Source organism: Pseudoliparis swirei, chromosome 2 (assembly GCF_029220125.1).
Source record: "Pseudoliparis swirei isolate HS2019 ecotype Mariana Trench chromosome 2, NWPU_hadal_v1, whole genome shotgun sequence".
NCBI lineage: Eukaryota > Metazoa > Chordata > Actinopteri > Perciformes > Liparidae > Pseudoliparis > Pseudoliparis swirei.
The window spans coordinates 8,456,674-8,481,880 of NC_079389.1; the positions used below are offsets into that span (position 1 = coordinate 8,456,674).

At 45.1% G+C, this 25,207-nt stretch overlaps 1 protein-coding gene across 5 annotated transcripts in view; it reads left to right on the forward strand.

The window, feature by feature from the left end:
* The window catches only part of LOC130205728 (phospholipid-transporting ATPase IH-like), a 30,349-nt gene that overhangs the window by 1,143 nt on the left and 3,999 nt on the right, over positions 1-25,207 (forward strand). For 2 of the 5 annotated variants that reach the window (XR_008833960.1, XR_008833962.1), the window contains exons 2-30: positions 8,709-8,831; positions 9,056-9,145; positions 10,280-10,360; positions 10,899-11,006; positions 12,996-13,124; positions 13,957-14,060; positions 14,164-14,214; positions 14,376-14,440; positions 14,546-14,627; positions 14,704-14,854; positions 14,947-15,144; positions 15,244-15,417; positions 16,227-16,393; positions 16,761-16,832; positions 17,696-17,769; positions 17,867-17,970; positions 18,107-18,288; positions 18,702-18,935; positions 19,300-19,477; positions 19,547-19,649; positions 20,144-20,289; positions 20,699-20,758; positions 21,374-21,501; positions 21,623-21,758; positions 22,213-22,236; positions 23,110-23,175; positions 23,425-23,528; positions 23,632-23,797; positions 24,304-24,458. Coding sequence is in view for 3 of the 5 variants with exons in the window: in XM_056433229.1 (XP_056289204.1) it covers positions 8,709-8,831; positions 9,056-9,145; positions 10,280-10,360; positions 10,899-11,006; positions 12,996-13,124; positions 13,957-14,060; positions 14,164-14,214; positions 14,376-14,440; positions 14,546-14,627; positions 14,704-14,854; positions 14,947-15,144; positions 15,244-15,417; positions 16,227-16,393; positions 16,761-16,832; positions 17,696-17,769; positions 17,867-17,970; positions 18,107-18,288; positions 18,702-18,935; positions 19,300-19,477; positions 19,547-19,649; positions 20,144-20,289; positions 20,699-20,758; positions 21,374-21,501; positions 21,623-21,758; positions 22,213-22,236; positions 23,110-23,175; positions 23,425-23,528; positions 23,632-23,797 (3,300 nt within the window). In the remaining 2 variants the exon portion in view is untranslated. The remainder of the gene's footprint in view (positions 1-8,708; positions 8,832-9,055; positions 9,146-10,279; positions 10,361-10,898; positions 11,007-12,995; positions 13,125-13,956; positions 14,061-14,163; positions 14,215-14,375; positions 14,441-14,545; positions 14,628-14,703; positions 14,855-14,946; positions 15,145-15,243; positions 15,418-16,226; positions 16,394-16,760; positions 16,833-17,695; positions 17,770-17,866; positions 17,971-18,106; positions 18,289-18,701; positions 18,936-19,299; positions 19,478-19,546; positions 19,650-20,143; positions 20,290-20,698; positions 20,759-21,373; positions 21,502-21,622; positions 21,759-22,212; positions 22,237-23,109; positions 23,176-23,424; positions 23,529-23,631; positions 23,798-24,303; positions 24,459-25,207) is intronic. The other 3 variants (XM_056433229.1, XM_056433244.1, XM_056433237.1) reach the window with 2 other exon arrangements.

Sequence of the window (25,207 nt, forward strand, 5' to 3'; positions counted from 1 at the left end):
CAGGTGCAGTGAAGATAACTATCAGGGTGAACGTGTGTGTGTGTGTGTGTGTGTGTGTGTGCACTCAAAAAACCGATTCAAGCCCTTAGAGGTGACACATTTAAATATTGTTTGATACATTTAAATAAATCAATTACAAAACGAAGATATTTATTTTGAATGGGTGTAACACAAAATGTATGAATACTTTCATTCATTAGATTTATTTAGGTTACACTCACAAAAACGATTCAAGCCCTTCTTCGAGGTGACACATTTAAATATTGTTTGATACATTTAAATAAATCAATTACAAAAATAGATATTTATATTTAATGGGTGAAAAAAAAATGTATGAATTCTTTCATTTATTAGATTTATTTAGGTTAGATGGTGTGCATATCAACTCAAAATAAATGTGTTTCATTGAGGACTACCCTTTGCGCATGCGCCAGCTGAGCATCAGTTGTTTACAAGGTGAAGACACTTTCAGGGCTGTACGGTGGTGTAGTGGCTAGCGCTGTCACCTCACAGCCAGAGGGCCATGGGTTCAATTCCCAGTTGGGGCGTTCCTTCTGTGTGGAGTTTGCATATTTTCTTTGTTAGTTAGTTAGTTTATATTTTGAGTTGGACAAACACAAATTAATTTAATTTAATGAATATCGTTATTTTATTTTAGATGTATTTGATACAAATGAGTTGGACTAACTTAATTACATTGTATTGCACTGATGTGCTAAATTTGAGTTGGAGTTGCATATAATTATTGGATGGAAAACCTGTCAACAATTTAATTGAGTTCATCCAATGAGTCATTTCTTTGAGTGTGTGCATCCATGCTTTAGTGAACTTACTTATGTGTGTTCATCAGACTTGTACCAATGAGTGAGTGAGCGTGTGTGTTTGTGTGTGTGTGTGTGTGTGTGTGTGTGTGTGAGTGTGCATGTGTTTGTGTGTGCTGTGTGTTCAGGGAGCCTGACGGATGCTCCAGCAGGGCCATCAGGGGAAATCAGATCCACGGGTGAGGCGGAGGTGAGGTGAGGTGGGCTGGATGGGGTCAAGGAACACGCCCCTCATCTCCACCCTATTTGTTCTTCTTTTTGCATCCCCTCTCTGAAACATTATGAAGTAGACAAGAGATTAATCATGAATTTAATCATCCAGCGATTGATTCAAAATCGGAGGGATGGTTGATGTAAATCCGGTCCTCCTATTACTTATGTATCACCCTCTATTAACCCTGCCGTATTCTGAACAGCTGCTCCCTTAATGAGGCGACATAGAAGAACACACATTACATCATGCAAGGTGATTAATATGTAATAAGCAAAGCAGCTGAGCCTCCACTCTGGACAGACTGCAGTAAACTCACGGTCAAGGTCACCGTTCAAATATAGCCAGCCTCCCGTACGTTCACGAGTTTGTGATTCTCCACAAAAAAAAAATGAATTGGTAAAGTTTCTAGCGATAGATAGAGGGTATACTTTTATTATGTCCACTTTCCACTGGGAATGTCCTGTTAACATCAAAGACCATATGATTATCACCCTGTTACTATGGGAGGTTAGTTTTTTTTCTACTTTGCTTTGCTTGTTTTTGGTCTGGTTTATTGACAACATTGTCATTCATTTTTAAAATACAACATTTTAGACCTGGCTAGAGACAGAAGGATGTTCCCTTTGTTGTCCGTGACGTTGGTCGTGAGGATGGAGATGGGCATTCCGATGTTTGACCTGAAAAAGTAGGAACTAAAAACATCCGAGATTGATTCATATGAACAAGCGATACGTCATTAAGGAAGCGAACACGTGAGAAAGTATTGTAGACATCCGAAAAAAGAACGTCTGTTTACAGTTCAGGATGCTCAGACAACCCTCTGTTCAAGAATGCAGTTTATTACTTGAGATGCGTCTGGTTCCTAACTCCTCGTCTGGTTCCTAACTCCTCGTCTGGTTCCTAACTCCTCGCCTTGACGCTGGATGCCTGAGCCGTGGCTGTGAAGAGAGTACGCTGTGTCTCCTGAAACTCTTCATGAGTTTCCACAGACACTCATTCATATCTATCCAGCGCTGGACTTCATAATCAGAAGGAAAATATCATTGTCCAAAGGCAGTGCATTCGGTACTGCCTGTTTTCTGGCTCAAGAGAAAGCGGCTGCTGAATGAAGCCGGTGTAGTAAAATAGTTTTTTTGTGGGGGTAGAAATAACTTGTCATGGAGTTTTGCAGTGCGTGGAGTTTAAATGGGAAATGTAGTTGCGAAATAACCTAAATCTGTTCAATTTTCATCACCCCGTTGGCATAAAAGAACGGCTAAGCCGACCTGCAATACGCTATACAGTATAACATGAGCGTGTGTGTGTGTGTGTGCTTGTCCACTGTCTCCACTGCCTTCTCTGTGGTGCCTATTGGTCGTCCAGTAATAATAATAGCGATGGCGTGATACCTCCTGAGTGGCACAAAGAGTGATATCTGCATGAGGTCATGCTCCGCATAAGAGGGATGCCATGGTGGTCATATTAAAGGGACAGGATACCTCATAGGGGCTGAAATATGTTCTCTTCTCTTTTTTAAATGTTCACCTTTTACCTTTTCACAAAAGTGCCTCTTGTGATAACAGCATTTAGATTCACATCTGCCACTGCTTTCTCCATGTCCCCCCCACTCCCACCGCCCGCTCTTTTTATCATCTTATCTATGAACACATAACTGTTATTCTCGCGGAGACCTCTCACGCCCTCAGCAGATAAAAGAGAAAGGCCAGGTCGTGTCTCCCTGTTGATCACACGGGCGCCAGCTGTTTCCCCCGGGCGCGCTCAAGGGTTTCTAGCAATGTTACAGCTCTTCGAGGCCCCTTGGCCGGCGGTGAAAGGCACAACACAACCCGCTAGATTACCGTTTGCCACACTAGCTGCTACAAACGGTTGAGGGCAGTCTATTCCTGTCCGCCCCCCCCCCCCCCCCCCCCCCTCAGAGATAGGGCCCGGGCTGAGAGGCGGAGGCTGGAGGTGACAAAAACACACAGGATTTGTGTTTGAGCAAAGCTTTGCCTGCTGGCCCGTGTGTGTGTGTGTGTGTGTGTGTGTGTGTGTGTGTGTGTGTCGGCACATGGGAATCATGTTGTGTGCGTGCAGCGTGCCCTGGACACAGAGGTTTTCATCGTGAAACGCGGTTTCAAGCCTTTGGTGGGATGTTGTCGGTGTTAAAAGCAGAAAAATAAAGGGTTTTCTTTTTAGAATTCATATTACGGTGGCGGGAGAAGAGTGGGAGGGGAGAGAAGAAAGACTTATGTAACAGTTGGATCACAGCAAGTCAAGTGGGAGAGGACGCTGGGGGCAACAACCGAATACAAATGTTGTCATTTTAGAGTCATCTTTTCATATTTACCCGTTGATTCCGGTGCAGGTTTGTAGTTATCTGCGTCAGCATTGACAGCGGTTGAGACGTTGTATGCAGGCAAGGAGGTTACTATTTTTCTGCGACGTGTGTTTTTTCTAAAATATTATTGTGCCATGAATAATTATAATAGCGAATAGCCACGCACCCTCTCCTTACTTAATTAGTTTTGTCCTCACTGCTGCTCTTGATGTGTACCCTTTCATCCTGCCTTGTTCCAAAAGAAGGTGGTCCACAGAGAAAACACACACACACACACACACACATAGAAGTCCTAATTAAACCAAATAAAAGCCCCTAAAAGACCTCAACATATGTTGTCTTGAAAAGTAATACTAACATTTTACTTAACGCCAATTCAACAGATAAATGAGAGAAAATCCCACACATTTGATCTTCATTATATACTTAAGGCAGCTTTGCATTATGATGCTGCGGACACGACGTGCTGTCTGTTGCTGCATTCTGTGTTGCCATGGCGATTAATGGCATGAATAGCAGCGGCGTGCTCGTTGGACAGGTCACCTCTTGGTCTCATGGCAAACTTCACAGCTTCTCTTGATGAGAATATTGAAATAATGTAACATTCATACCCTAAAGTTACTCATAAGCTGATGATTTATATCTGTGTCAAAAGGTGTGTCAGTGACTTTAGGGATGTGTAGATGATATACGTCCAGGTCTTTGTAAGTGGTATTGCATTGCTTTATGCATGTGTGCATACATGGTGAACTATGTTTCAGAGTTGGTAGTATTTATGATTCTGGCCTTAATAAGCAGCAGTATATAAAGTCTATGTTCAGATATTTCAACTATAATATAAACTTGACCCTCTAATCTGAACGGGTTACATATCGGTGAGCTACATTCAAGTTACACTTGTTGTGTAATCATGGTTTCTATGTTCCTCCATCCTCTGTCCAGTTAACACGAGTACTTCATTATGGAAAAGCTCACTCGGAGAAATTTGTTCCGCGGTTAATGAGCGGTACCGGTTCTGCAGCGAAGGAGAGATGAGACCCGGCCATTTAATCAGGCCAGTTAATGGTGTGTACATTTTATTACACCTCTGCGGGCAGAAAGAAGCTACATCCTGGGGGATTGATCACGGGCACTGCCAGGGTTTGCTTTCCCACAATGAAGATATGCACATTAATATAGTCCTACGTGTCCAGGCCACAGGCAGAACCAGAGAGGCTTTAACAGGGTGCGTACGGTCATGGAAAACCTGGAAAATCAATTGAATTTGTAAATAGTTATTTCCAGGCCTGGAAAAGTCATGGAGGGAAAAAAAATCCCCAAAGTTTTGGAAAAGTCATGGAAATTTTTTATATTCATCTGTGCATTTACGCTGAGTTTTGAATAATTAATATGCTTTTAAAAGAATGGTAAGCCGGTATACGCTCTTATACGCTGCAAGTGAACGCACCGTAAAGACATACACGTTTATTCTTTTAATCAAACTATTGTCTCTCATTCATTTGTGTCATTTAAGGTTTATACTGTATGCTTTGGAATCCTCATTGTTAGTACAAATACAACATTTTCTCACTTGTATACACCGAGATTTCACAAAATGTTTCGTCGTGGAAATTTGGTTTAAAGTCCTGGAAAAGTCCTGGAAATCCATCGGTCGACATGTGTGTGAACCCTGTTTAAACCTCGCGGACAACGACTTCTGTTCTCTCGTGTTGAATCCACAGTTTCAACCGTTCTGACCTCAAGCACAAAAAGGAGACGTTGCAGTCGTGCTGATTTCTTTTCGCCGTTATCGAGTCCGTCTCGTCTTCACTGGTGATGTAAGACCAGCCTCTCTTTATGGTTAATATGGACGAAGCCTCCGTGTCCTGCATCCCAGCCGGACACTGTTGTTGCGATGGAGCCGCGGAGCGAAAAGAGGGACGAGTGGACCGGAGGTGGATACGGATCAGTGGGGATTAATGGTCGGATAACTACAAACGACAATGCAATCTCTCTCCGCGCCGCTCTCCCACCGCCGCACCGTCCGGGCGTGACGCGCACTGGCCAGAGATGGAGGGGACAAAAGGCCGCAGAAAGAGTCAGGGAATCGTGGATTTAGGAGGACGTCAATGTTGTGACGGATGAAGTGGAACATAGTGGATGTGCTGTTTCATAATCATGATATTCATAAGGATCATCACTGCTCCAATTACTGTTCATATTGTGTTCATTTGCACACGTTCCCTCTTTGTGTTGCAACTGTTCCACAACAAGTTGAAATGAACGGCTTCGTAAAAGACATCACTTTGGACTTTAGTAAGTTATGACGGTCAGTTTTTTGTTACCCTTTTTCAGACAGAATTATTGATCAATGAATTGAAGAAAAACAAATGGCAGACACAGTTAAGACCCTTTTTAATGAAACCAGGGCCTTCTTTAGTTCAGCTGGGGTCAGCTGCTGACCCTGAAAAGGATACGGAAGATGGATGTATGGGTGGATGGATGAATGGATGGATGGATAGATGGAAGGATGGGTGGAGGGATGGATAGATGGAAGGATGGGTGGAGGGATGGGTGGATGGATGGATGGATGGATAGATGGAAGGATGGGTGGAGGGATGGGTGGATGGTTGGAGGGATGGGTGGATGGATGAATGAATGGATGGATGGGTGGAAGGATGGATGGGTAGATGGGTGGATTTATGGGTGGATGGATGGGTAGGTGGATGAATGGATGGGTGGGTGGGTGGATGGATGGATGGATAGGTGGGTGGGTGGATGGATGGATAGGTGGGTGGATGGATGGATGGATGGATAGATGGATGGGTGGGTGGGTGGATGGATGGATGGATGGGTGGGTGGGTGGATGGATAGGTGGGTGGGTGGATGGATGGATGGATGGGCCTTCTTTATTGAACTTCTACACACACAAAAAACATCGTGTATACATGGCATTTTTATTTTTGCATCACGAACACCAAATAAATATATAGCATTCGGGCTGATTTATAATTGAATATGTTTATGATATTTCCATGGAGAACAGGTAACTGGCAAATCATCAAGATCTGTTTGTCATAACACAACTGTCACGATGAACAGTTTGAAGCCGGATGAGTAATAATCCGATTATTGTTGCTGTCGACATGAAACAAGCTCGATTATTTAACCCGCGTTTGAGGAGCCAGGGGAGTTGTTTTTTACAGTTTTGTTTCGAGACCAGTGAATGTGACACTCGTCACGAACGATTGTGCGTCATCTGGTCAACATCTCAGCAATAAGAGCTTCCATCTTTCTTTTTGCTCGTCGGCCTCCCACCTGTTCCTTTTTTTTTCCTTCTTTGTCCTTTCTTCCTCCTCGTTGTCTTCGTCCCAGCGACAGACGTCATGTCGTTTTTCCGTCCTCCTCGGCCTAAGCTCCACTTCAATGTGCGACTCCTTTTACCACCTCACGTTTCATCTCACCGTGTCTCTCTGGGTCACGGTGCCCCCCCCCCCCCTCAAAAGTCGGCTGACACTGTTGGCTCCGTGTCTATTTTTATCCGAGTGCCAACCACCTGTTGACAACAGCAGATGATTTTAGATCTGTGACTCGTGAGTTTTTTCTGTTTTCTTTTTTTGTTCTGTTTTTTTTGTTCTTGATTCTTTAATTGCGGATTCCACCAAGAAAGGGGAAATGATCCCTTGATGTGATTTTGTGTCCAGTACATTTACGTAAGGTGTTCGAGTTAACATTTCTTTTTTCTTTTTAAGTTATGGATTTTAACATACAAAGCTACAGAGGAGACACGTGGACTAAAAGATGGTGTCATGGTGTGACGAGCCGTGTCTCTGCCAAAATGTCGAGGACATTTTAAGCAGCGAAGCGATGCTTCCAATGAAGTGCTTGTCCCGGAACTTTGTTCCTCATGGTCAACACTCATGGTCAACACTCATGGTCACACTGCCCGCTCAGGCCTAAGCACTGGGAGCCGTGTAGCAGTCCAGATATAAACAAACAGCCGAGTGCCGAGGTGCATCCACTTCAGCTTCATTTCTTTTAGTGCGCTCTTTCTACATTCGGGTTTGATGAAGGACATCTTGGAAAAAAAATATGGGCTGCACCAAACTCCCAGAATGTACCATGTTAGGCCCCCTGGAAGCTACCAAGATTGAACATGAGGTGTGCAGGCACACGATCCAAAGTCCTTCCATCGTGTTGTACCATCGGACTCTGAGAGTAAAAAAACAACCGTGTTGTTGCGGTTCTGTGTGGAAGAGTAATGGAAGCATGGAGCAGACTGCAGAGAGGTCCTGCAGGAAGAAGTGAAAAAGATAAATGATGAAACCACACTAGTGTGACTCGGTGCCAATAGCACGTGCGCACACACACACACACACACACACACACACACACACACACACACACACACACACATCAACATACACACACTCATCCTTCAATCTGTGTAACATTCTGCTGCTATGTTAAATCCAGGCTTCTTCGTAATTCAGCTGCCCCCGATTCATTTGAACTGTATTTATGAATACATTCATCAGTGGATGATGTCTTTCCATTTGCATTGGGACCTCATCAAAGTGCTTATCATTTTAGCAGCGCGTCATATTATTTCAAAAAGCTTAAAATGGTTCATCTTAAGCATTTTTGCCTGATAAATTAATTGATGATTCATTTTCTAATCAATTAATTGTCCGATTATTTCAGCATTGGTTCGGGCTGAAAGAAAAGACAACATGATATATTCAGTCAAAAATTGGCATACGTTGCTTAAAAGAAGATAAATAATTGAATTAATTTTATTTATTTATTTATTTGAACAGGGACCGTGCACATCAATCAGCCCAGGGGTAAATGTGTCAGTCTTAGCTATAAGGCTACATTTCAACTGTAGTCCTTGTGGCCAGATATTACAAGCCTTCACTAATGGAGAGAAAGGTTATCACAGAAACATCATAAAAAGCAATAAACATACAGGTTATGATAAAATACTGGCCTCATCATAAAATCATTAAAAAAAACACAAGTATACACACAATCACTGAGGAGGGAGTCACGATTCATGCTCACACATCTGATTGGTAGAAAGCCAGTTCTTCAGGCTGTGTTTAAAAGTGTGATATGTTCTGCTGGTGCGTATATGAAGAGGCACTTGGTCAGCCTCCATTTAGTTAAAGCATGGCTGTATTTTGGGCTTCTTGTGAGGTGTTTGTGAGGGCGGGTGACAAAGTGTTATCAGTGTAATATTCCATAATGAGGGTAAATAGCGTATGTGTTGTAAGCGAACACATTACCGAGGCTGAACACTGTGATTTAACCCCGTTTTCCTCTCCTCCTGCTATTTATAACTCCACACATATCTCTCTCTCTCCATCAGTGTGTGGGGGAGGAGATCTGGCTGGACAGTCGGACGGTGTACATCGGTCATAAAGAACCTCCTCCGGGAGCCGAGGCCTACATCCCTCAGCGTTACCCCGACAACCGCATCGTCTCCTCCAAGGTGAGCGAGCCACATCTCCCGAGTCCGAGCCGTACAACCTTGTTCATCGTCTGCCTCCGGGCTTTTGTTTCCGTCTTGAGACAATCATGTGATCTCTTTTTCGTGTTTTAATTTCTTTTTACGGATGACAACGTCGATGTTTCTCTCGCCAGAGGGTCCGGATGATAACGTGTCTCGCTTTCTGTTTTTACGTTTTTTAATCCTGCTGTCGCTTTGTCCCACAGTATACCTCCTGGAACTTCGTTCCCAAGAATCTGTTTGAGCAGTTCAGAAGAATCGCAAACTTCTACTTCCTGCTCATATTTCTGGTCCAGGTGAGATGTTCCTGACAACCATAATAAGCAGTGATCATTTTTCCATCTGTCTCTCTTAAATCTTGAAACACAACAGTGAAGCACCAAGGAAATACTCTCTGTTCAAACAAAACAAAACAAAAAAAGGCATACACAATTTCCTAATGTTAATTAAAATCCAAGCTTTCGCCTCAGTATTTTCAGGGCAGCTGGAGAAGTTTGAAAGCTGAACCCGGCCTCGTTTTAAGTGAATGGTGTTGATTATTGCTTGTCATTTTCCAAGAATATGTCTTTTTTTAAATGCACTTGGCGCAAATCTGCAAACTAAACATTAGTCGGCTGGCGCAGAGCGTCGAACCGCGGGACAACATTTCAACACTGCAGCTAATAAGGACACGTTTGCTTCCCTTTACCTGGAACACGGACGTCTGTCCCAACACTCGTGGCAGTTTCCCCAACAGTTTATTTTGCTACATCTTTGTATAGTTTCTGCTAGAATTAAAAATGCATCAAACCTCAGGGAGAACAGTAGTAACCAGTCTGATAGACTCTTAATCTAGCTCAGGTTGGTAAACGGTGCTGGCCCTTTGCTCTCATTGTTCCCCGATTTTAAAATAAATGCAGTTATCCAAGATTGCTAATTACATCCTTGCCTGGTAGCCTGGATGAGGATTACCAAGGTAATTTAAATGTAATGCTGAAACCATATAATCCTAAAAAATAGAGCGTTGTGCTGCTCAGTGCCTCGTCTGTGTGAATCAGAGACGCCTTCGTGGACCACAATGCAACAGGGCCACGGCTGAGTGCCTTAGTGTTCCGTGTTTCATCATTAGCTTGTGAAATACTGCACCTTCTCAACGGGTCCTGCTTTGTTATTACTTTCTACACACGCATACTGTAGGTAGTGTCTCGAAGACATGGGAAAGAAAAACAAAGTACGTGTAAACTATCCCGTAATGTAGTGCAGATGGAGGAAATCAAACATTATTTGATTACTTAAATACTTTAAAAGGTGTCAGAATGGTGCTTGATTCCTTAATTCAGAAGCTTTTTCCTGCTGCACTTACTCACTCTGCGTTACTTGGCCTCCTCTCCTTTCTCCTTTCTGTTGTCCCACCCCCCCTCCTTCCTCCCACTCTTCCTCTCCCCTTGCAGCTTCTCATCGACACCCCCACGAGCCCAGTCACCAGCGGCCTGCCCCTCTTCTTTGTCATCACTGTCACCGCAATAAAACAGGTAGGACACAAACAAAACATGCACACATTTCCGGGAAATATTGCCGTCAACGATCGCCGCTCACTCAAACTCCCGGCCTCAGACACACACACACACACACACAGACACACTCACTCTCTACACAATCGGCTGCTCTATTATCTGGACATACACATTCCTCTCCCAGCGAAAAGGACATGCCATTGACTATGTCTGGTGATGTGAGAAATATGATAATGAATGGTCTTCTCTGTTAATCACTCATCCCACGCCCCTGGGAGACGCATCCTCTCCACCGCGTGCCGGTACTGAGGGACGAGGCCACTATCAGTGACGGATAGAGCCGTTCTGAGCTTTTACTGGGACATAAATCTAAAAAAACACAACGTTTTGGCTACAAATCCAGGAAACCGGTCACTATAAACTCAGAGAGAACAATGCTAATGAATTACAGTGTATGACTTTCAGCTCTCCCCCCGCCGTCTCTCTTAGTCACATACTATGCTCTGGCCTCGATTCTTTCTGCACATAATCTATATTCTCTCTCTCTCTCTCTCAGGGCTATGAGGATTGGCTCAGACACAAGGCTGACGACTCTATAAACGAGTGTCCGGTGGACGTGGTGCAGCAGGGGAAGGCGGTGAGAACGCAGAGTCACAAGCTACGGGTAAGAATGGCCTCATTAGAGCAGCACAGCACCTGAGGCCACAAAGCACAGCTATCTTCTTCTCTCACTGTCTCTCACACTCCCCTTTCTCTTTCGCTCAAACTTTGTTCGCTTCCTCTGCCTCTCTTTCTCTCTCTCTCTCTTTCTCTCTCTCTCTCGCTTGTCTTTCCCACCAATTAATTGCCCTGAAACTGTAGTAAAGGGACAGATCTAGTTCTCCCGGTGCAAGACTGATGTATTTCATGACTGAGGGTATTTCTGTCATCATCCAGTGTTGTTCTGTTCTGTCATTCTGATGCAACAGCAGATCACTGTTTGCAATTGCGCTTTCATTCACAAATTGGCTGGTATTTATACATTTTTTGCTCAATGTTATAATATTATTGCCTATTTAAATATACCCTGTCTGTGCGGGTCACAAGCATAATTATCCCTCCTGATGACATACGTCTTTAAAAATGTGTGAAAAAAGATATACCTAAATAACAGAATTTTTGTTTTTGTTTCCTAAAACAGCTGCAGTCTTTACTCAAATAGCAGTAAATAGCATCTTGCTGGGGACTATTTTTAGCGGCAGTGTATGTGGGGATGGCTCACACTAAACTACAGTTCATTGTATGAAGGAACATGCCACCCAGTGCGGCTGTGGGCTCATTTAGATGTTGGACCACATCAGAGAGCTATTGCACAGAAAAATATCCGATATATACAAAGCTTCGACTTCACAGCTCTTCATTGTTTTTTGGTCTTTTTAAGGGTTATTGATGACAGTGTGTTGTCAATTTTTTTCATTATGTAAAAAGCCTTTCTAGCTACATCTGAAACTCACAAGATCAGAGTTAACTTACAGTACTCCAAATATGAACCAACCTGAAGTTATAAATAGTTTGAGGTCCCGGATGGTCTATATGAAGCTACCTGGAGGTCGAAAACTCTTAAAAAAGCATTGAATGAAATCACCCCATAAAAGGTTTTAAAGAAATATTCAATTTAATTTACAAAGGTCTCAAATATTGATGTATTACCTGTTATAGAAAGTAACATCAGCTTTTGGTTTGAATGAATGCACTGAAGAAGAATTTAAGGTCTTATTGTCCCGACCAGTTTTCTGTGAGAAAAAACATCTTAAATTGCATTGAGTATGAAAATGTTTTTTAATAAATCCGACAGTGTTACTTTTTCTGCACAATACGGCAGCGAGAAAGGGAACGATGAGTGTAGCCAACACGCGGTCCATTAATATGTTACTGTTTTATTCAGAGGTCCTATTCCTCGCAGCATATATAGGGGGTGAAGGTTTCTGTGAGCCGGCATATTGCTCTGCAGACATCCTTCTCGCATTATCCCGGCGTAAATGAAAAACGGAGGTGAGAGACTACACGACGTGATCGTCTCGCTCGGCGCCTCATCTGTCGGTTTGCCATTTCTCCGTCTTATTTGACCATTTTGTGCCGGAGGGTGTGTAACGGGCCCGTCGGTACGTCTCGTTTGTGCTGCGTCGGCTGCTCTTGTCGAGCATGCGGGGACCGCGTGGGGGATGTTGAGGGTCAGCTGCTGGGCCTTAAAGGGTGCAGGACCTCGTCGTTTGCGTTGCCACGGCAGTCGTTCCCGCTGGATGTCGTTCCGTCTCCCTTCGTCTTGTCTTCCGGCGCTTCCTGTACCGAGGTTTCTCACCCCCGTAGGTCACAGGGAGAGGATTAGTGTGTGAATTGGGAGCAGGAATAACGATGAATATATTAATCACGCAAAAAAAAATCAGGGAGTGTGTGTCATGTGTACGGTCACCGTGGAGATTTATAAGAGCTTAAACTGCTCCGCGAGTATAATCCAATGCATTATGCAATTCCTCAATCCTTTAAAAAAAAGAAAAGGGAATGATAAAGGATGAGCGGACGACTCCCTCAGGTCTGTGTGTTTGTCTTTTACGATCCGTGTTCACGTGACGCTCTCTTCAAAGCCCTGACGTGCTTCTGCCTCCTGCTCCGTCAGGTGGGGGACGTCGTGGTGGTGCGGGAGGATGAGACTTTCCCCTGCGATCTGATCCTGCTCTCCTCCAGCCGCCATGACGGGACCTGCTACGTCACCACTGCCAGCCTGGACGGGGAGTCCAGTCACAAGGTGCCAGGGCTACAGTGCAGGGTTTTGATGAGACAGCGTTTAATTTATCGTTAAATTAACCCTCTTTGATCATAAAACAGGGACGCTTCTTTATTTATAGAACAAGCCAGCTCATTTAAACACCTTTTTACAATGAAGATGTCAACACATTTGAGGATTTGGTGTTTTTCTTTGTCACACAGCTTGTGGTGATAGACTGCATGTATTTGGTTTTAAATTGTTAATCAAACACATGATTTGATGCATTTTCCAGTTTTTTTTCTGACATGAATCAATCTAGAAAATAATCAGCAGATTAATCCTTGATGAGAGTAACTGTTGGTCGCATCTCTATGCTTCAATCCATCAACACACGAACAATGGATAATGATGTAAGCACGGCATTTCACATTTTCATTTCCCCTCTGATGTTCATCGATGTCACTCACACAACCTAACACATGGCTGAGCACACACACACACACACACACACACACACACACACACACACACACACACACACACACACACACACACACACACACACACACACAGTTGTGTTTTCATAACTTCATGAGAAATTACATTATCACATATTTATTTCCTGGAGAATCACCCCCCGCCCCGATGTGCTCACCATCCCAGCATGCTGTCCTCCTCTGCTGATCCGGTGGAAGCGCTCTGTAACAGCTCCCCTCCCCGACTCGCCCAGTCATTTTATAAAATCAGCGATTTTGAGAGCCAGGCTGGGGAGTCAAGTGAACCCTGCTCTCATTAGTGCCTGGGGGTGACATTTCCCTCTGTTGTCTTCTTCCTTATCCCCCTTCCTCCACCTCCCCACTCCCCATCTCAGACCTATTATGCAGTACAAGATACCATGGCCTTTAGAACGGAGCCGGAGGTGGATTCGCTACATGCCACTATTGAATGTGAACAACCACAGCCTGACCTCTACAAGTGAGTGTGACACACGCTCGCCGATACACATATTATCATCCACAGCCTCTCAGAAGAAGATCGTCCCTGTTGATTTTGACTCTGCTGCGACTGTTTTTTGCAGATTTGTGGGACGCATCAATATTTACAAGGACAAAGAAGAGCCCGTGGCGAGGTGAGTGCAATTCTACTGTCGGCAAGATGCTCTGTTTTTAGTTCTCGTCCATAGTTTTTACTGACATGGCCAACTCTTTTTCTCAATGAATCAAATGTCTTTCATGGTTTTTCTGAAATACAAAAATAAAACAGCTGTGGATTCTATTTCATTCTTTGCAGACCACTTGGGGCTGAGAATTTGCTCCTCAGAGGAGCCACACTGAAGAACACACAACATATTTATGGTACTGATATGCAGATTCACTGTTTCATGTCCCTTTCATGTTTGAGCTAAGGAAAGGCTGTCGTCGTCATCGACTTGATGACTCTGGGCTTTCTCTCCCCCTCAGCTGTTGCGGTCTACACTGGTATGGAGACCAAGATGGCGCTCAACTACCAGTCTAAATCTCAGAAGCGCTCCGCTGTAGAGAAGTATGATAAACGTCCCCACTACCTGCGTGATCGACGTTGAAAGTAAGTTCCTCTTCCTGATCTCTACTCCCTGCAGGTCGATGAATGCCTTCCTGGTCGTGTATCTGTGCATCTTGATCAGTAAAGCGGTCATCAACACCATTCTGAAATACGCCTGGCAGTGGTCTCCGGACCGGGACGAGCCCTGGTACAACCACAGGACTGAGAACGAGCGCCAGCGCCACGTGGTCAGTTCATCGCAGGTCTGACACCCGGGTCCCAAATGTCCGCCTCCCTGAAACCTCACGGCCCGTTGTCTCGTCTCCCTTGCCTCCTTCAGGTGATCCGAGCGTTCACAGACTTCCTGGCCTTCATGGTCCTCTTTAACTACATCATCCCGGTGTCAATGTACGTGACGGTGGAGATGCAGAAGTTCCTGGGCTCTTATTTCATCACCTGGGATGAAGAGATGTTTGACGAAGAGCTGGGGGAGGGAGCTCTGGTGAACACCTCTGACCTGAATGAAGAGCTGGGACAGGTGCATGAGCGCGCACACACACAAACACACACATTTTCATAGAGTATCCGCAACTATTTCCAGACTCTTACTCGACCCTTTCTCTTCCTTCCCTCCCAGGTGGAGTACGTGTTCACTGATAAGACAGGCACTCTCACTGAGAACAACATGGAGTTTATTGAATGCTGCGTCGATGGGAACGTCTACATCCCGCACGCCATCTGCAACGGCCAAATCCTCAGCGCCGCTTCCAGTATCGACATGATCGACTCCTCACCCGGAGGGTACAGGAGAGTAAGTGTGTGTGTTTCACGAAAGAGCGCAGGCTTCTAAATCCAACCTGAAAGGACTCATTGTAACTCTGCCATTGAATAGAGACAGAGATAAGTACAAAAGGCAACTCTGAATATATTTGAGGTTGAAAATGACAGAGCCGATGGTCGCGGATTAACCAACACGTCATGTTTGTTTTGCTGATCAAGGCAGTCGGGATGCAGCCGGCACATCCAGCTCATGAACACTTTGACATTGTCTCTGTAACCCCTAAGTGTTTGCTATGTCTTACATGGAGGAGGAAGAAGAAGAAGAAGAAAAAGGTCCTCCGGTACACAGAAAAGTGATGAGCTTTGCTTTTCTGGCTGTGGCAACAGTAATTAGTTTAGATGGAATAGAAGAAAAATGTGTGCAGTCAGCATGAGCAGCAGAAGCCACCACAGAGAGAGAGAAAGCACCACCGTGCAGAGAGAAATATGTTATGGATGTGCTGCTGTAACGACTCCATGGCCGTCACCCGTGGGTTTCCCCCCAAAGCACCAGAGATAGGACGCCAATACCGAGATATTTGACAACATACTTTATTTTCCAGCAGACCGCACGGCGGCACCTCTGCTCACTCTCCTCTCTCCTCCACTCTTTGCTGCACTTATATGGCTGCTGACTGATTGGCAATCAGCCAATCAGCCGAGGCCAATTAGAGACCCCGCCACTCTAGCTGCCACAGCAGACTTATTGCAATGTGGTTGAAGATGAGAAACCCAAATGTGTGCTTCTAAATGAACTCAACTGTCGCATTGGTGGTAATGAACGTGCGTCTGTGTGCGTAGGAACACGAGGACCTGTTTTTCCGGGCGCTGTGCCTGTGTCACACGGTGCAGGTGAAGGAGGAGGAGACGGTGGACGGCATCAAGAGGGGCATCCACCAGGGCAGGCCCACCTCCTTCTACATCTCCTCCTCGCCAGATGAGGTGGCTTTGGTGGAGGGAATGAAAAGGTGAACACACTAAAACACACCATTAGCATTAAAGAAGGACTTTGCAGTCCTTCGGTGATACGTTCGGGGACTCTTTTTGTCGCGTCGGCGCTGCTTTCTAGAGAATTTGAGGCGAACTTCAACAGTTTAGATTTTGAGCTTCAATTTTGATGCCGTTTACATTCACATGAGGTAAACGCTGTCAGAGAACTGTGGCTATTTATATTCACTCCTTTACTTTAGTAAGTGTGTGTGTGTGTGAGTGTCACTCTAAATGCACCAGAAGAGCTTTCCAAGTGTGGCACAAGTGAGCGATGCTGCATACTTTATGTCGACCCTGAGACCTGTATGAATAATCTCTCGGTGTCTGCCTCTGTGTCGTCGCCAGGCTGGGTTACACCTATCTGAGACTGAAAGACAACTACATGGAGATCCTCAACAAAGACGATGAGATCGAAAGGTCGGTTAGCTGGAGGCTTCTTGCGGTTTCACCGCAGGAGATCAAACGGGAGTCATTCCGTTGATGGAGTTGTGGTCATGCATCAGTTACATGGAGAGAAAGGAGCTCTCGGATTGTTTTAAATGTTCCACAGAAGAAGATTAAAAAAAACAAGAGGGTCATTTTTTTTTAGAAACTGCTCAATCGGATCAAAATGCTCCGACTGATGTGGAAAAAAGAAAAGCAGCAAGATTCCATTAGCGAGTGGTTTTGTGGAGAGTATCGAATGTTTTGATCCGTATAGGCAGCGCTCGCGTAGCCACCCTCCTTCTCCACCCATCACTCTCTGCAGTGGCCCCGTCAATAGTGAGCTATTTTAAGAAAGCCAAAGGCAAAGGGTTCTACTCTCACACTGTTTTCACCATTTGTAGGGGATGTGTTTGCCTTTTACACAAACTACGAAAACCTAAAGTGCGCTTAATTCAAATCTCAAGCCTCAGACCATTTGAGTTACAGTTTGCATTTTAAAGTTTAAAGATCATCTACAATTCTCCAAACTAGAAATAGAGAGTGTGTGGGGGTGTCATTCAGTGAGAAGTAAGTGGCCTACTATAGTATAAAATGACCCGAAAAAAGATCGTCACTGTGCTGCAGATGAATCGTGAAGGTGTCTGTAATAGCCACCCTGGACAAGTCTGATCAAACCCTGGAATCCCTCTTCACCATAACCTAAATAAACCATTCATCATCATTTTCCACTTGGACAAACAGGACAGGGCTGAGTTGGTCTGAAGTCAGATTCATTTTAATTCATTTGTGAGACTGAAAGTAGGTAAAAGTTCAGAAAGATAAACCCATTCATTGAAAGCCTGTCTCTATTTCAGATTTGAGCTGCTCCATGTGCTGAACTTTGACTCCGTCAGGAGGCGAATGAGCGTCATCGTCAAGTCCAGCTCAGGTGGGACGCACTCCATTCTACCTTCATACCATGATCGGACCCCGGACTCTGCTTTCAGTCTGGTTGACATGTTTTTGGTGTCTTTGTGGCATCTCAGGAGAATGCCTGCTGTTCTGTAAGGGAGCGGACTCGTCCATTTTCCCCCGCGTCGTATCTGGGAAGGTGGAGCAGGTGAAAGCCCGGGTGGAGCAGAATGCTGTCGTACGTGTACAGTTTTTTGCACATTGTATCCCGCCAGTTTTTGGAATAAATATATTTGAGCATTCAATGGGTTGTTGATATATCCATATGTACTGACCCCCGCCCCATCATCTCTTTCTACCTCGCTCTAATGCAGGAGGGGCTGCGGACTCTGTGCGTCGCTTATCGAAAGCTGTCGGAGTCCGAATACCAGGAGGCGTGTCACCGGCTGAACGAAGCCAAGCTGGCCCTGCAGGACAGGGAGCAGAGGCTGGCGCAGGCCTATGACGTCATCGAGAGGGACTTAGTGCTTTTGGGAGCGACGGCAGTGGAGGACAGGTTGGTCGCCAAGGAGAGAGACGGAGAGGGGAGGGGGGAAATCTTTTCTTTAAACACTGCAGCAGAGGCGGGGAGGGGGGGCAAAGGGGAAGATTAATGTAATGACTCACGAGGGTAAAAAAAGATTTTGACAGGTTCTGCCTCTTGTTTCCATTTTATTTTTCGCTCCGCTGTAAGATGTGTTCGAGCTCTCACGAGGTAGACCCCCCACCCCAGTATAGTTTCCCCCCAGTCCTGTTCCATCAGCTGCCTGACAGCTTGACTGCCTTGTAGATAAACTGGTGACGGGCAGGGTGAGTCATGCATTGATGAGTGATCGCCAGGTGGAATAGTTGATTGATTGAAGTTCTGACGGATGCTTGTCAACCTACCCCGCCGGAGGCTGAAACAGTTATCCACTCACTGGTGCGCAGGCTCCAGGAGAAAGCTGCGGACACCATCGAGTCACTGCACAAGGCCGGGATGAAAGTCTGGGTCCTGACGGGGGACAAGATGGAGACGGCGGCGGCGACCTGCTACGCCAGCAAGCTGTTCCACCGCAGCACCCAGATCCTGGAGCTGACCAAGAAACGCACCGAGGAGCAGAGCCTCCACGACGTGCTGTTCGAACTGAACCGGACCGTTCTGAGGCAGCGCTCCATGTCGGGGTACGACGTCATTCATGCGCCGCCCGCTGTTTTCTCCGTCGGTCGTTTTGGTTTGTACCACATCAGTAAATAGGGATCACGAGTTTTGAGGCCGAGGTGAATTTCCTTAAATGCAAAACAAGAACAAATGATCACATCTGGAACGTCACACCTTTTCATCACAACTTTGAATGAATCCTTAAGATGGTTCATTGATTGTCAGACTATATGCTGATACATTTTACGACTGCGTAATTTATTATTCGACTTATAGTTAGGGTTAGGGTTACAATCTGCGGTGGATCCATGTATCATATGATCATAAAGAACATTTCCTTGATCCACAAAGCAACCCCGTTGATGGATCCGTGACATTTCGATCCAGGTTGTCTGTCGACTGCCTGGACTTTGGTCTGATCATCGACGGCGCCACTCTATCCGCGGTGCTGAAGGCCAACCAGGAGGGCGCCGGTTCCTGCAACTACCGTGAGATCTTTTTAGAGATCTGTCGCAACTGCAGTGCCGTGCTCTGCTGTCGGATGGCGCCGCTGCAGAAGGCCCAGGTGAGGGAGCTGCACATTCCTCCGTGAGCCGCAGTGGGAGTGGCTGATGTTGGGCTTGTGTTCCTGCAGATCGTGAAGCTGATTAAAGCTTCCAAGGAGCACCCCATAACGCTCGCCATCGGCGACGGGGCCAACGATGTCAGCATGATCTTGGAAGCACATGTGGGCATCGGTGAGTACTTTCCAACTGTCTAGTGCTCAAATGAAGAAGACGCTGCTTCTATTGGAGCCCGAGTTCATTTCTAAAGCCTCCTGGTCTTGATTATTTTAAAGTAAAACTAACTTGATGACACACACTGACACATAATGTCAACAATAATTTTTGGCAAGAATCCAACTGCGACAGTCAACTGAAATCCTCACGTGAATAAATGAATAAATAAATAATTCTAATTGGTAACTATTATAAATAATTGATAAATGAAACTTTTGTACCTACAAAATAATTTAATAAAAGATGCATTCACTTCATTTTCTATTTGACGCTCTGCCAACACACAACAATACAATATATTTGTGAGTAGCTGGTTTTGGGTCACCTTTATTATCGTATATTAGTCGGTCTCTCGTCTCCATATTTAGGAAAAACACCTTCATGCGTTACACTAATGGCCGCGTGATATTCCTAATCGTGTTATGTCACCGATCTCCCTTTTTCTCCCGAAGGCATCATGGGTAAAGAGGGCCGGCAGGCGGCACGGAACAGCGACTACGCCATCCCCAAGTTCAAACACCTGAAGAAGATGCTCCTCGTCCACGGCCACTACTATTACATCCGGATCGCTGAACTCGTTCAGTACTTCTTCTACAAGGTCTGAGACGAACGGCGCGTCGCTCCACCGGCTCGCGGGTTCTAATCGCTTTATGCTAATTCCCAGCAAAACAACTTGAGTTCAAAAGAACCCGATTTCGCAGCGACTCTGATAGATTACCGGAGTCGTGGATCCCCGGTGAAACATCGTCTCCTGGATTCACGGATCCTGTGATCAGTGTGGGCGGCTTCCACAGGAGGCGGTGTCCTGCCAACTGACTCATATTTGTTTCCTCCTGTTGGCAGGCCAGCTCTCTGCGGCCCACTCACTGAGCGTATAGCAAATAAGTCTCTGCATAAACAGACGTCTGTAGATCGTGGCATTTTTAGATTCTTCACGTGTGCTCGTCACCAGCTGATCCCTCTCTCTCGCTCTCTGTCGTTTATTTTCTCCTCTTAAATCCCTCCAGAATGTATGCTTCATCTTCCCCCAGTTCCTGTACCAGTTCTTCTGTGGGTTCTCCCAGCAGGTAAGTGCACCACACAGTGTAGTATGTGCACCGACCAGTACATATTCCTCACGGTGTCACGAATTTAACTGGCTTCATGTAGTAGTTAAGGCTAATTAAGGCTTTTTTAAGTTTATGTTTGAAGCTGCATTAATTAGTGCTGCGCTCTGCAGTTCCCCGCAGCTCCACTGAGCATTTTCACCTCCTTTTCGTTTGGATTTCATGACCTACAAACTCCATCGTCATCAATCTTGTTCCCAGCTCTAATGAAACCCACTTCACTGTAGCTGCCAAGCATCGAGCTGGTCTCAAAGAAGCACCTCTAGCAGCTCAAGGAATGCCATTGTTCTGAATAGTGCAAACACATTTTTTTTAAAGACTTGTAATCGTCAAAATAGTCAGAGCAGTAGATGAAAGCGAATGTTGTGTATTTTAAATTAGAAAACTTGTGCGACATGTTCATTATAACAACTTTTTTTTAAATTTAAAAGATAATTCCGCACTATATTCAGCTTTCTCTGCTGCCCACAAGTGGCCGAAATAAAGAACTTCAGGTAGCTTTTAAAGATGGCCTTCAGTTCCAGATGTCTGACGTCGTCAATGTGTGTGTGTGTGTGTGTGTGTGTCCCTCCGCAGCCTCTGTACGACACGGCCTATTTGACGTTGTACAACATCAGCTTCACCTCCCTCCCCATCCTCCTCTACAGCCTGGTCGAGCAGCACGTCACCATTGACAAGCTCAAGAGGGACCCCTCCTTGTACAGGTCGGCGCGGTTCAGATGAAAAGAAATAACATTTGCCTCTTTTTTCCTGTGACTTTTTTCCCGATACAATCTTTGTTTCTTCTACTCAGCAGTTCCTTTTTTCCTCTGCCGTCTTTCTTAGGGACGTAGCGAAGAACTCCCTCCTCCGCTGGCCCGTCTTCATGTATTGGACGTGCCTGGGTGTGTTTGACGCCGTTATCTTCTTCTTTGGTGCCTACTTCCTGTTTGACAACACCACGTTCACCAGCAATGGCCAGGTGAGCCTCCGTCTCCGTGACAACATGAGCCGGTGAGACCGGTCGTTTTTTCGTGAAACCAGTGGAAATAGATTAGTTTGTGGTTGCGTTCCAGGAAATTAAAACAGAATAATGGACGCAAAGCTCGTGCTCCCTTTAAGAACACTCATCCATCTGCATTGGATTCTCATTAAAGAGGAGTTAAGTGTAACGGGTAACTTTGTGGTCATGTTGTGTGTGTAACAGTAGGTCAGCCACATTGGATCTCCATTCATATCGACAACGCAGTAGCATCTTTCTCTGTATTGTTATTTTGTATCATGCCAGTTGCCGTTAGTGCTGTTTTTTAAGTTGAAACATCCTGAATTTCATTTTACCCGTTGTCCTGATTCCTTTCTCTTTTCTTCCCCCTCCTTCTCTCTGCTTCCTTTCTCTTTATTTTGCTCCTCTTCCACTTCTTATTCTTCTTCCTCAGCTTATGACCACCAACACACAGATGGTAAGCCTATCTCCTTCCCTGTCAGCTCTCTCTGTCTTTTGCCCTTTTGTAGTTCCTGTCATAGCCTTTAAGCTTTCAGTTTGACCGCTTCATCCCGTTTCATCCCTCCTCACTTCATCATCCATGCCCTTACATTTTAATGTGTAGATTTCCAGTGCTCCATTATTCCTCTAATCTCTGTAAAGCCCTGAATGCCACACAGTACCTGATCTCAACAACTCCACTGACATAATAGAAACCCTCGAGGCTCCCCCACATTATCCTTGTGCTTTGTTGTGCTAGTAAATAGAGCAATGCTAGTCTGCACTATAGATTAGGATCTCACATCTGTTTGCTGTGTGTGTGCATCTGTGTGCATCTGTGTGTCCAATCATTTGTGGTTGCAGTTCTTGGGTGTTTTTTAATTTCACTGCCTCAGCATCCAGGGGTTGGCTGGACTGCGTTCATCCTGTACTCTCTGTGTACGGCTGACGAAACGAATGGATTTAAGCAGGTTTAAAATAGAAATTATCCCCATTTATTGCATTCATGAAGAAAATAATGAATGCAAAGGAGTGCAACATCCAGCTGCGGTTATTACATCAATTCTCGTTTTTTAATTTGTCACGATTTCTCTCGACTCCCATTGCACCTGTCAGCCCTGATTTGTGCTGAAACCGTAAAAGGTCGAAAGATTTGGATGCAAAGAGGTGACGGGAAGCTATTCTCAGTTGATTGGCTCCGAAGCTGAAAAGAAATACTTCTCCTCTTCAAAGCGACCCCCTTTGTTGTGCTCCGCGCTGTAAACCACAGGACGTCCACCAGTCCATGGATGCTGGGTGATGCGTGATTAACGTGGCCGCTAACCCTCTTTCTTCCCCTCGTCCCTTGCAGATGTTCGGCAACTGGACCTTCGGGACTCTCGTCTTTACTGTGCTGGTCTTCACCGTTACGATCAAGGTGTGTGAGATGCACATGTCTTCAGGAAGTGAAGCAGGGAAGAAAAAAGACACCCCATGTCATTGTATTGCATAATAAGTTCATTACCGCTGTGCCTCATCGTACTCGTGGACCGGCTCGCATTAACTGCCACGTCGTGTAAATGATGGTCTACAGCGGCCGCTCCGTTTGACACAACAGTAAACCCCGAAGGCATCGACTCCGTTGACAGGCTGAGTGTTTACTGTGTGTGTGTTCTGTCCGTTTCAGCTCGCCTTGGACACACACCACTGGACCTGGATCAATCACTTTGTCATCTGGGGGTCACTACTGTTCTACGTTATTTTCTCTCTCCTCTGGGGAGGCATCATTTGGTATAATAAGCTCCGTTTTGGCTTTTTTTTTTCTCCAGCAAGTGCACCATTTATGTAGCTCAGGGCATTTCTGAAAACCCCCTTTTTCCTGTCTTTCCCGAAGGCCCTTCCTGAACTACCAGAGGATGTACTACGTGTTCATGCAGATGCTGTCCAGTGGTCCGGCCTGGCTCAGCATCATGCTGCTTGTGACTGTCAGCCTGCTGCCAGATGTCATCAAGAAGGTCCTCTGCAGGGCCATGTGTCCCACGGCGACCGAACGCGCACAGGTACGACCTCGGCACCGAGCTTTAAGTTCCCAGATTAGGGGTCTGTTTTCCTGGAGTGACTTCTGCTTTTCTAAAATCATTAACCAATTAATGCTTTCCCATTTAAAAAAAATGTGTACCGATAGCAAGTATATTCCCCTTCAATGCTAGCTGAGACTTAATATTTTGACTTAATAGCGTTGTGTGATTTAGACTGTGTCCCCTGTGGCCTCACCTTCCCATGAAACGAGCTTCGGCAAAAATGAACGTCCGGTCTGACATATCTCTCCCTGCTGTGCTTTTTCCTCCCTTTTCTCTTTTCTCCCTGCAACCTGATGGACCACCACCATCATCATCATCCACACCACCCTCCATCGTTCTTCTTCTCCCTTTTCCTTTCCTTTAATTGCCTTATCCTCCTTGTCCTTCCTTTCTTTTCTCCCTCTTCATTACCCTCTCCTCTTTTGCCTCCCCCTCCCCCAACCCCTGTGACTCTGCACTCACTCACTCTTTTGGGGTACCTGCAGTCCACTCGCCCGTGCCTTACTGTGGAGCCGTCCACCATCTTCATGCTTTCTCAGTCCTCCAGCAGAATGAGTTTCTGATTGGCCCAGAGAGACGAGAGAGGAGCAGGAGGAGGAGATGACTCTCTCTTTTCAGGCCTCATCTCATATGCATGGTGGTATGTGTCTCAGTGTGAACCACTTATTACTGTCTCGATTCCCCGCTGCATGTTAAACTAACCACTAAGGCACTATTGATGACAATAGTGAAACAGGGTTTGGTTTGTGAACCAGGTTATAAATGTGTATGTTCCTGCCATTTTTTTAAAGTCACCCTTTCCATTGTGTGTCTTTGGTGTTTTTTTTTTAAATTTACTGTTTACGATATTTTAATTGCATGCCATGAATTATAATGTCTTTTTTATCTTGTCACCTTTTTGTGTATTTTTGAAATTATTCTGACCACAATTTTTCTAAAATGTCTTCCATTCAAAACACCAGTTTGATATTTCTCATTTGCTTTTATGGTTATTCAAAAATCATCAAGTGTTTTGATCAATTATTGTTGGTTTTAAGTCATTTTCACAAGACCTAAATCCTCTATAATCTCTTAGAACTCTTTAAATGGATTGTTTCAGGGTTTTGGACTTTATTTTGACAAAAAGATGATGAAAATAATATTTGACATTTTATAGACTAAATGATCTCTCAAGAAAATAAGCTAACCCATTCCAGATCACATGTTAGCTATCAGATAGCCTGACGTGGATTTACAGAACAGGTGTGCAATCCCAAAAGAAGGTTAGCAGCCTCTTATTGCCAAAGATCCACGGCACCGTTTAAGCTTTCCTTTAAAATGTGTCCTTGGAGATCGAATCACAATTGTACAGTGGTATTTACAGCTTACCCAGAGTGCACTGGGGGCCTT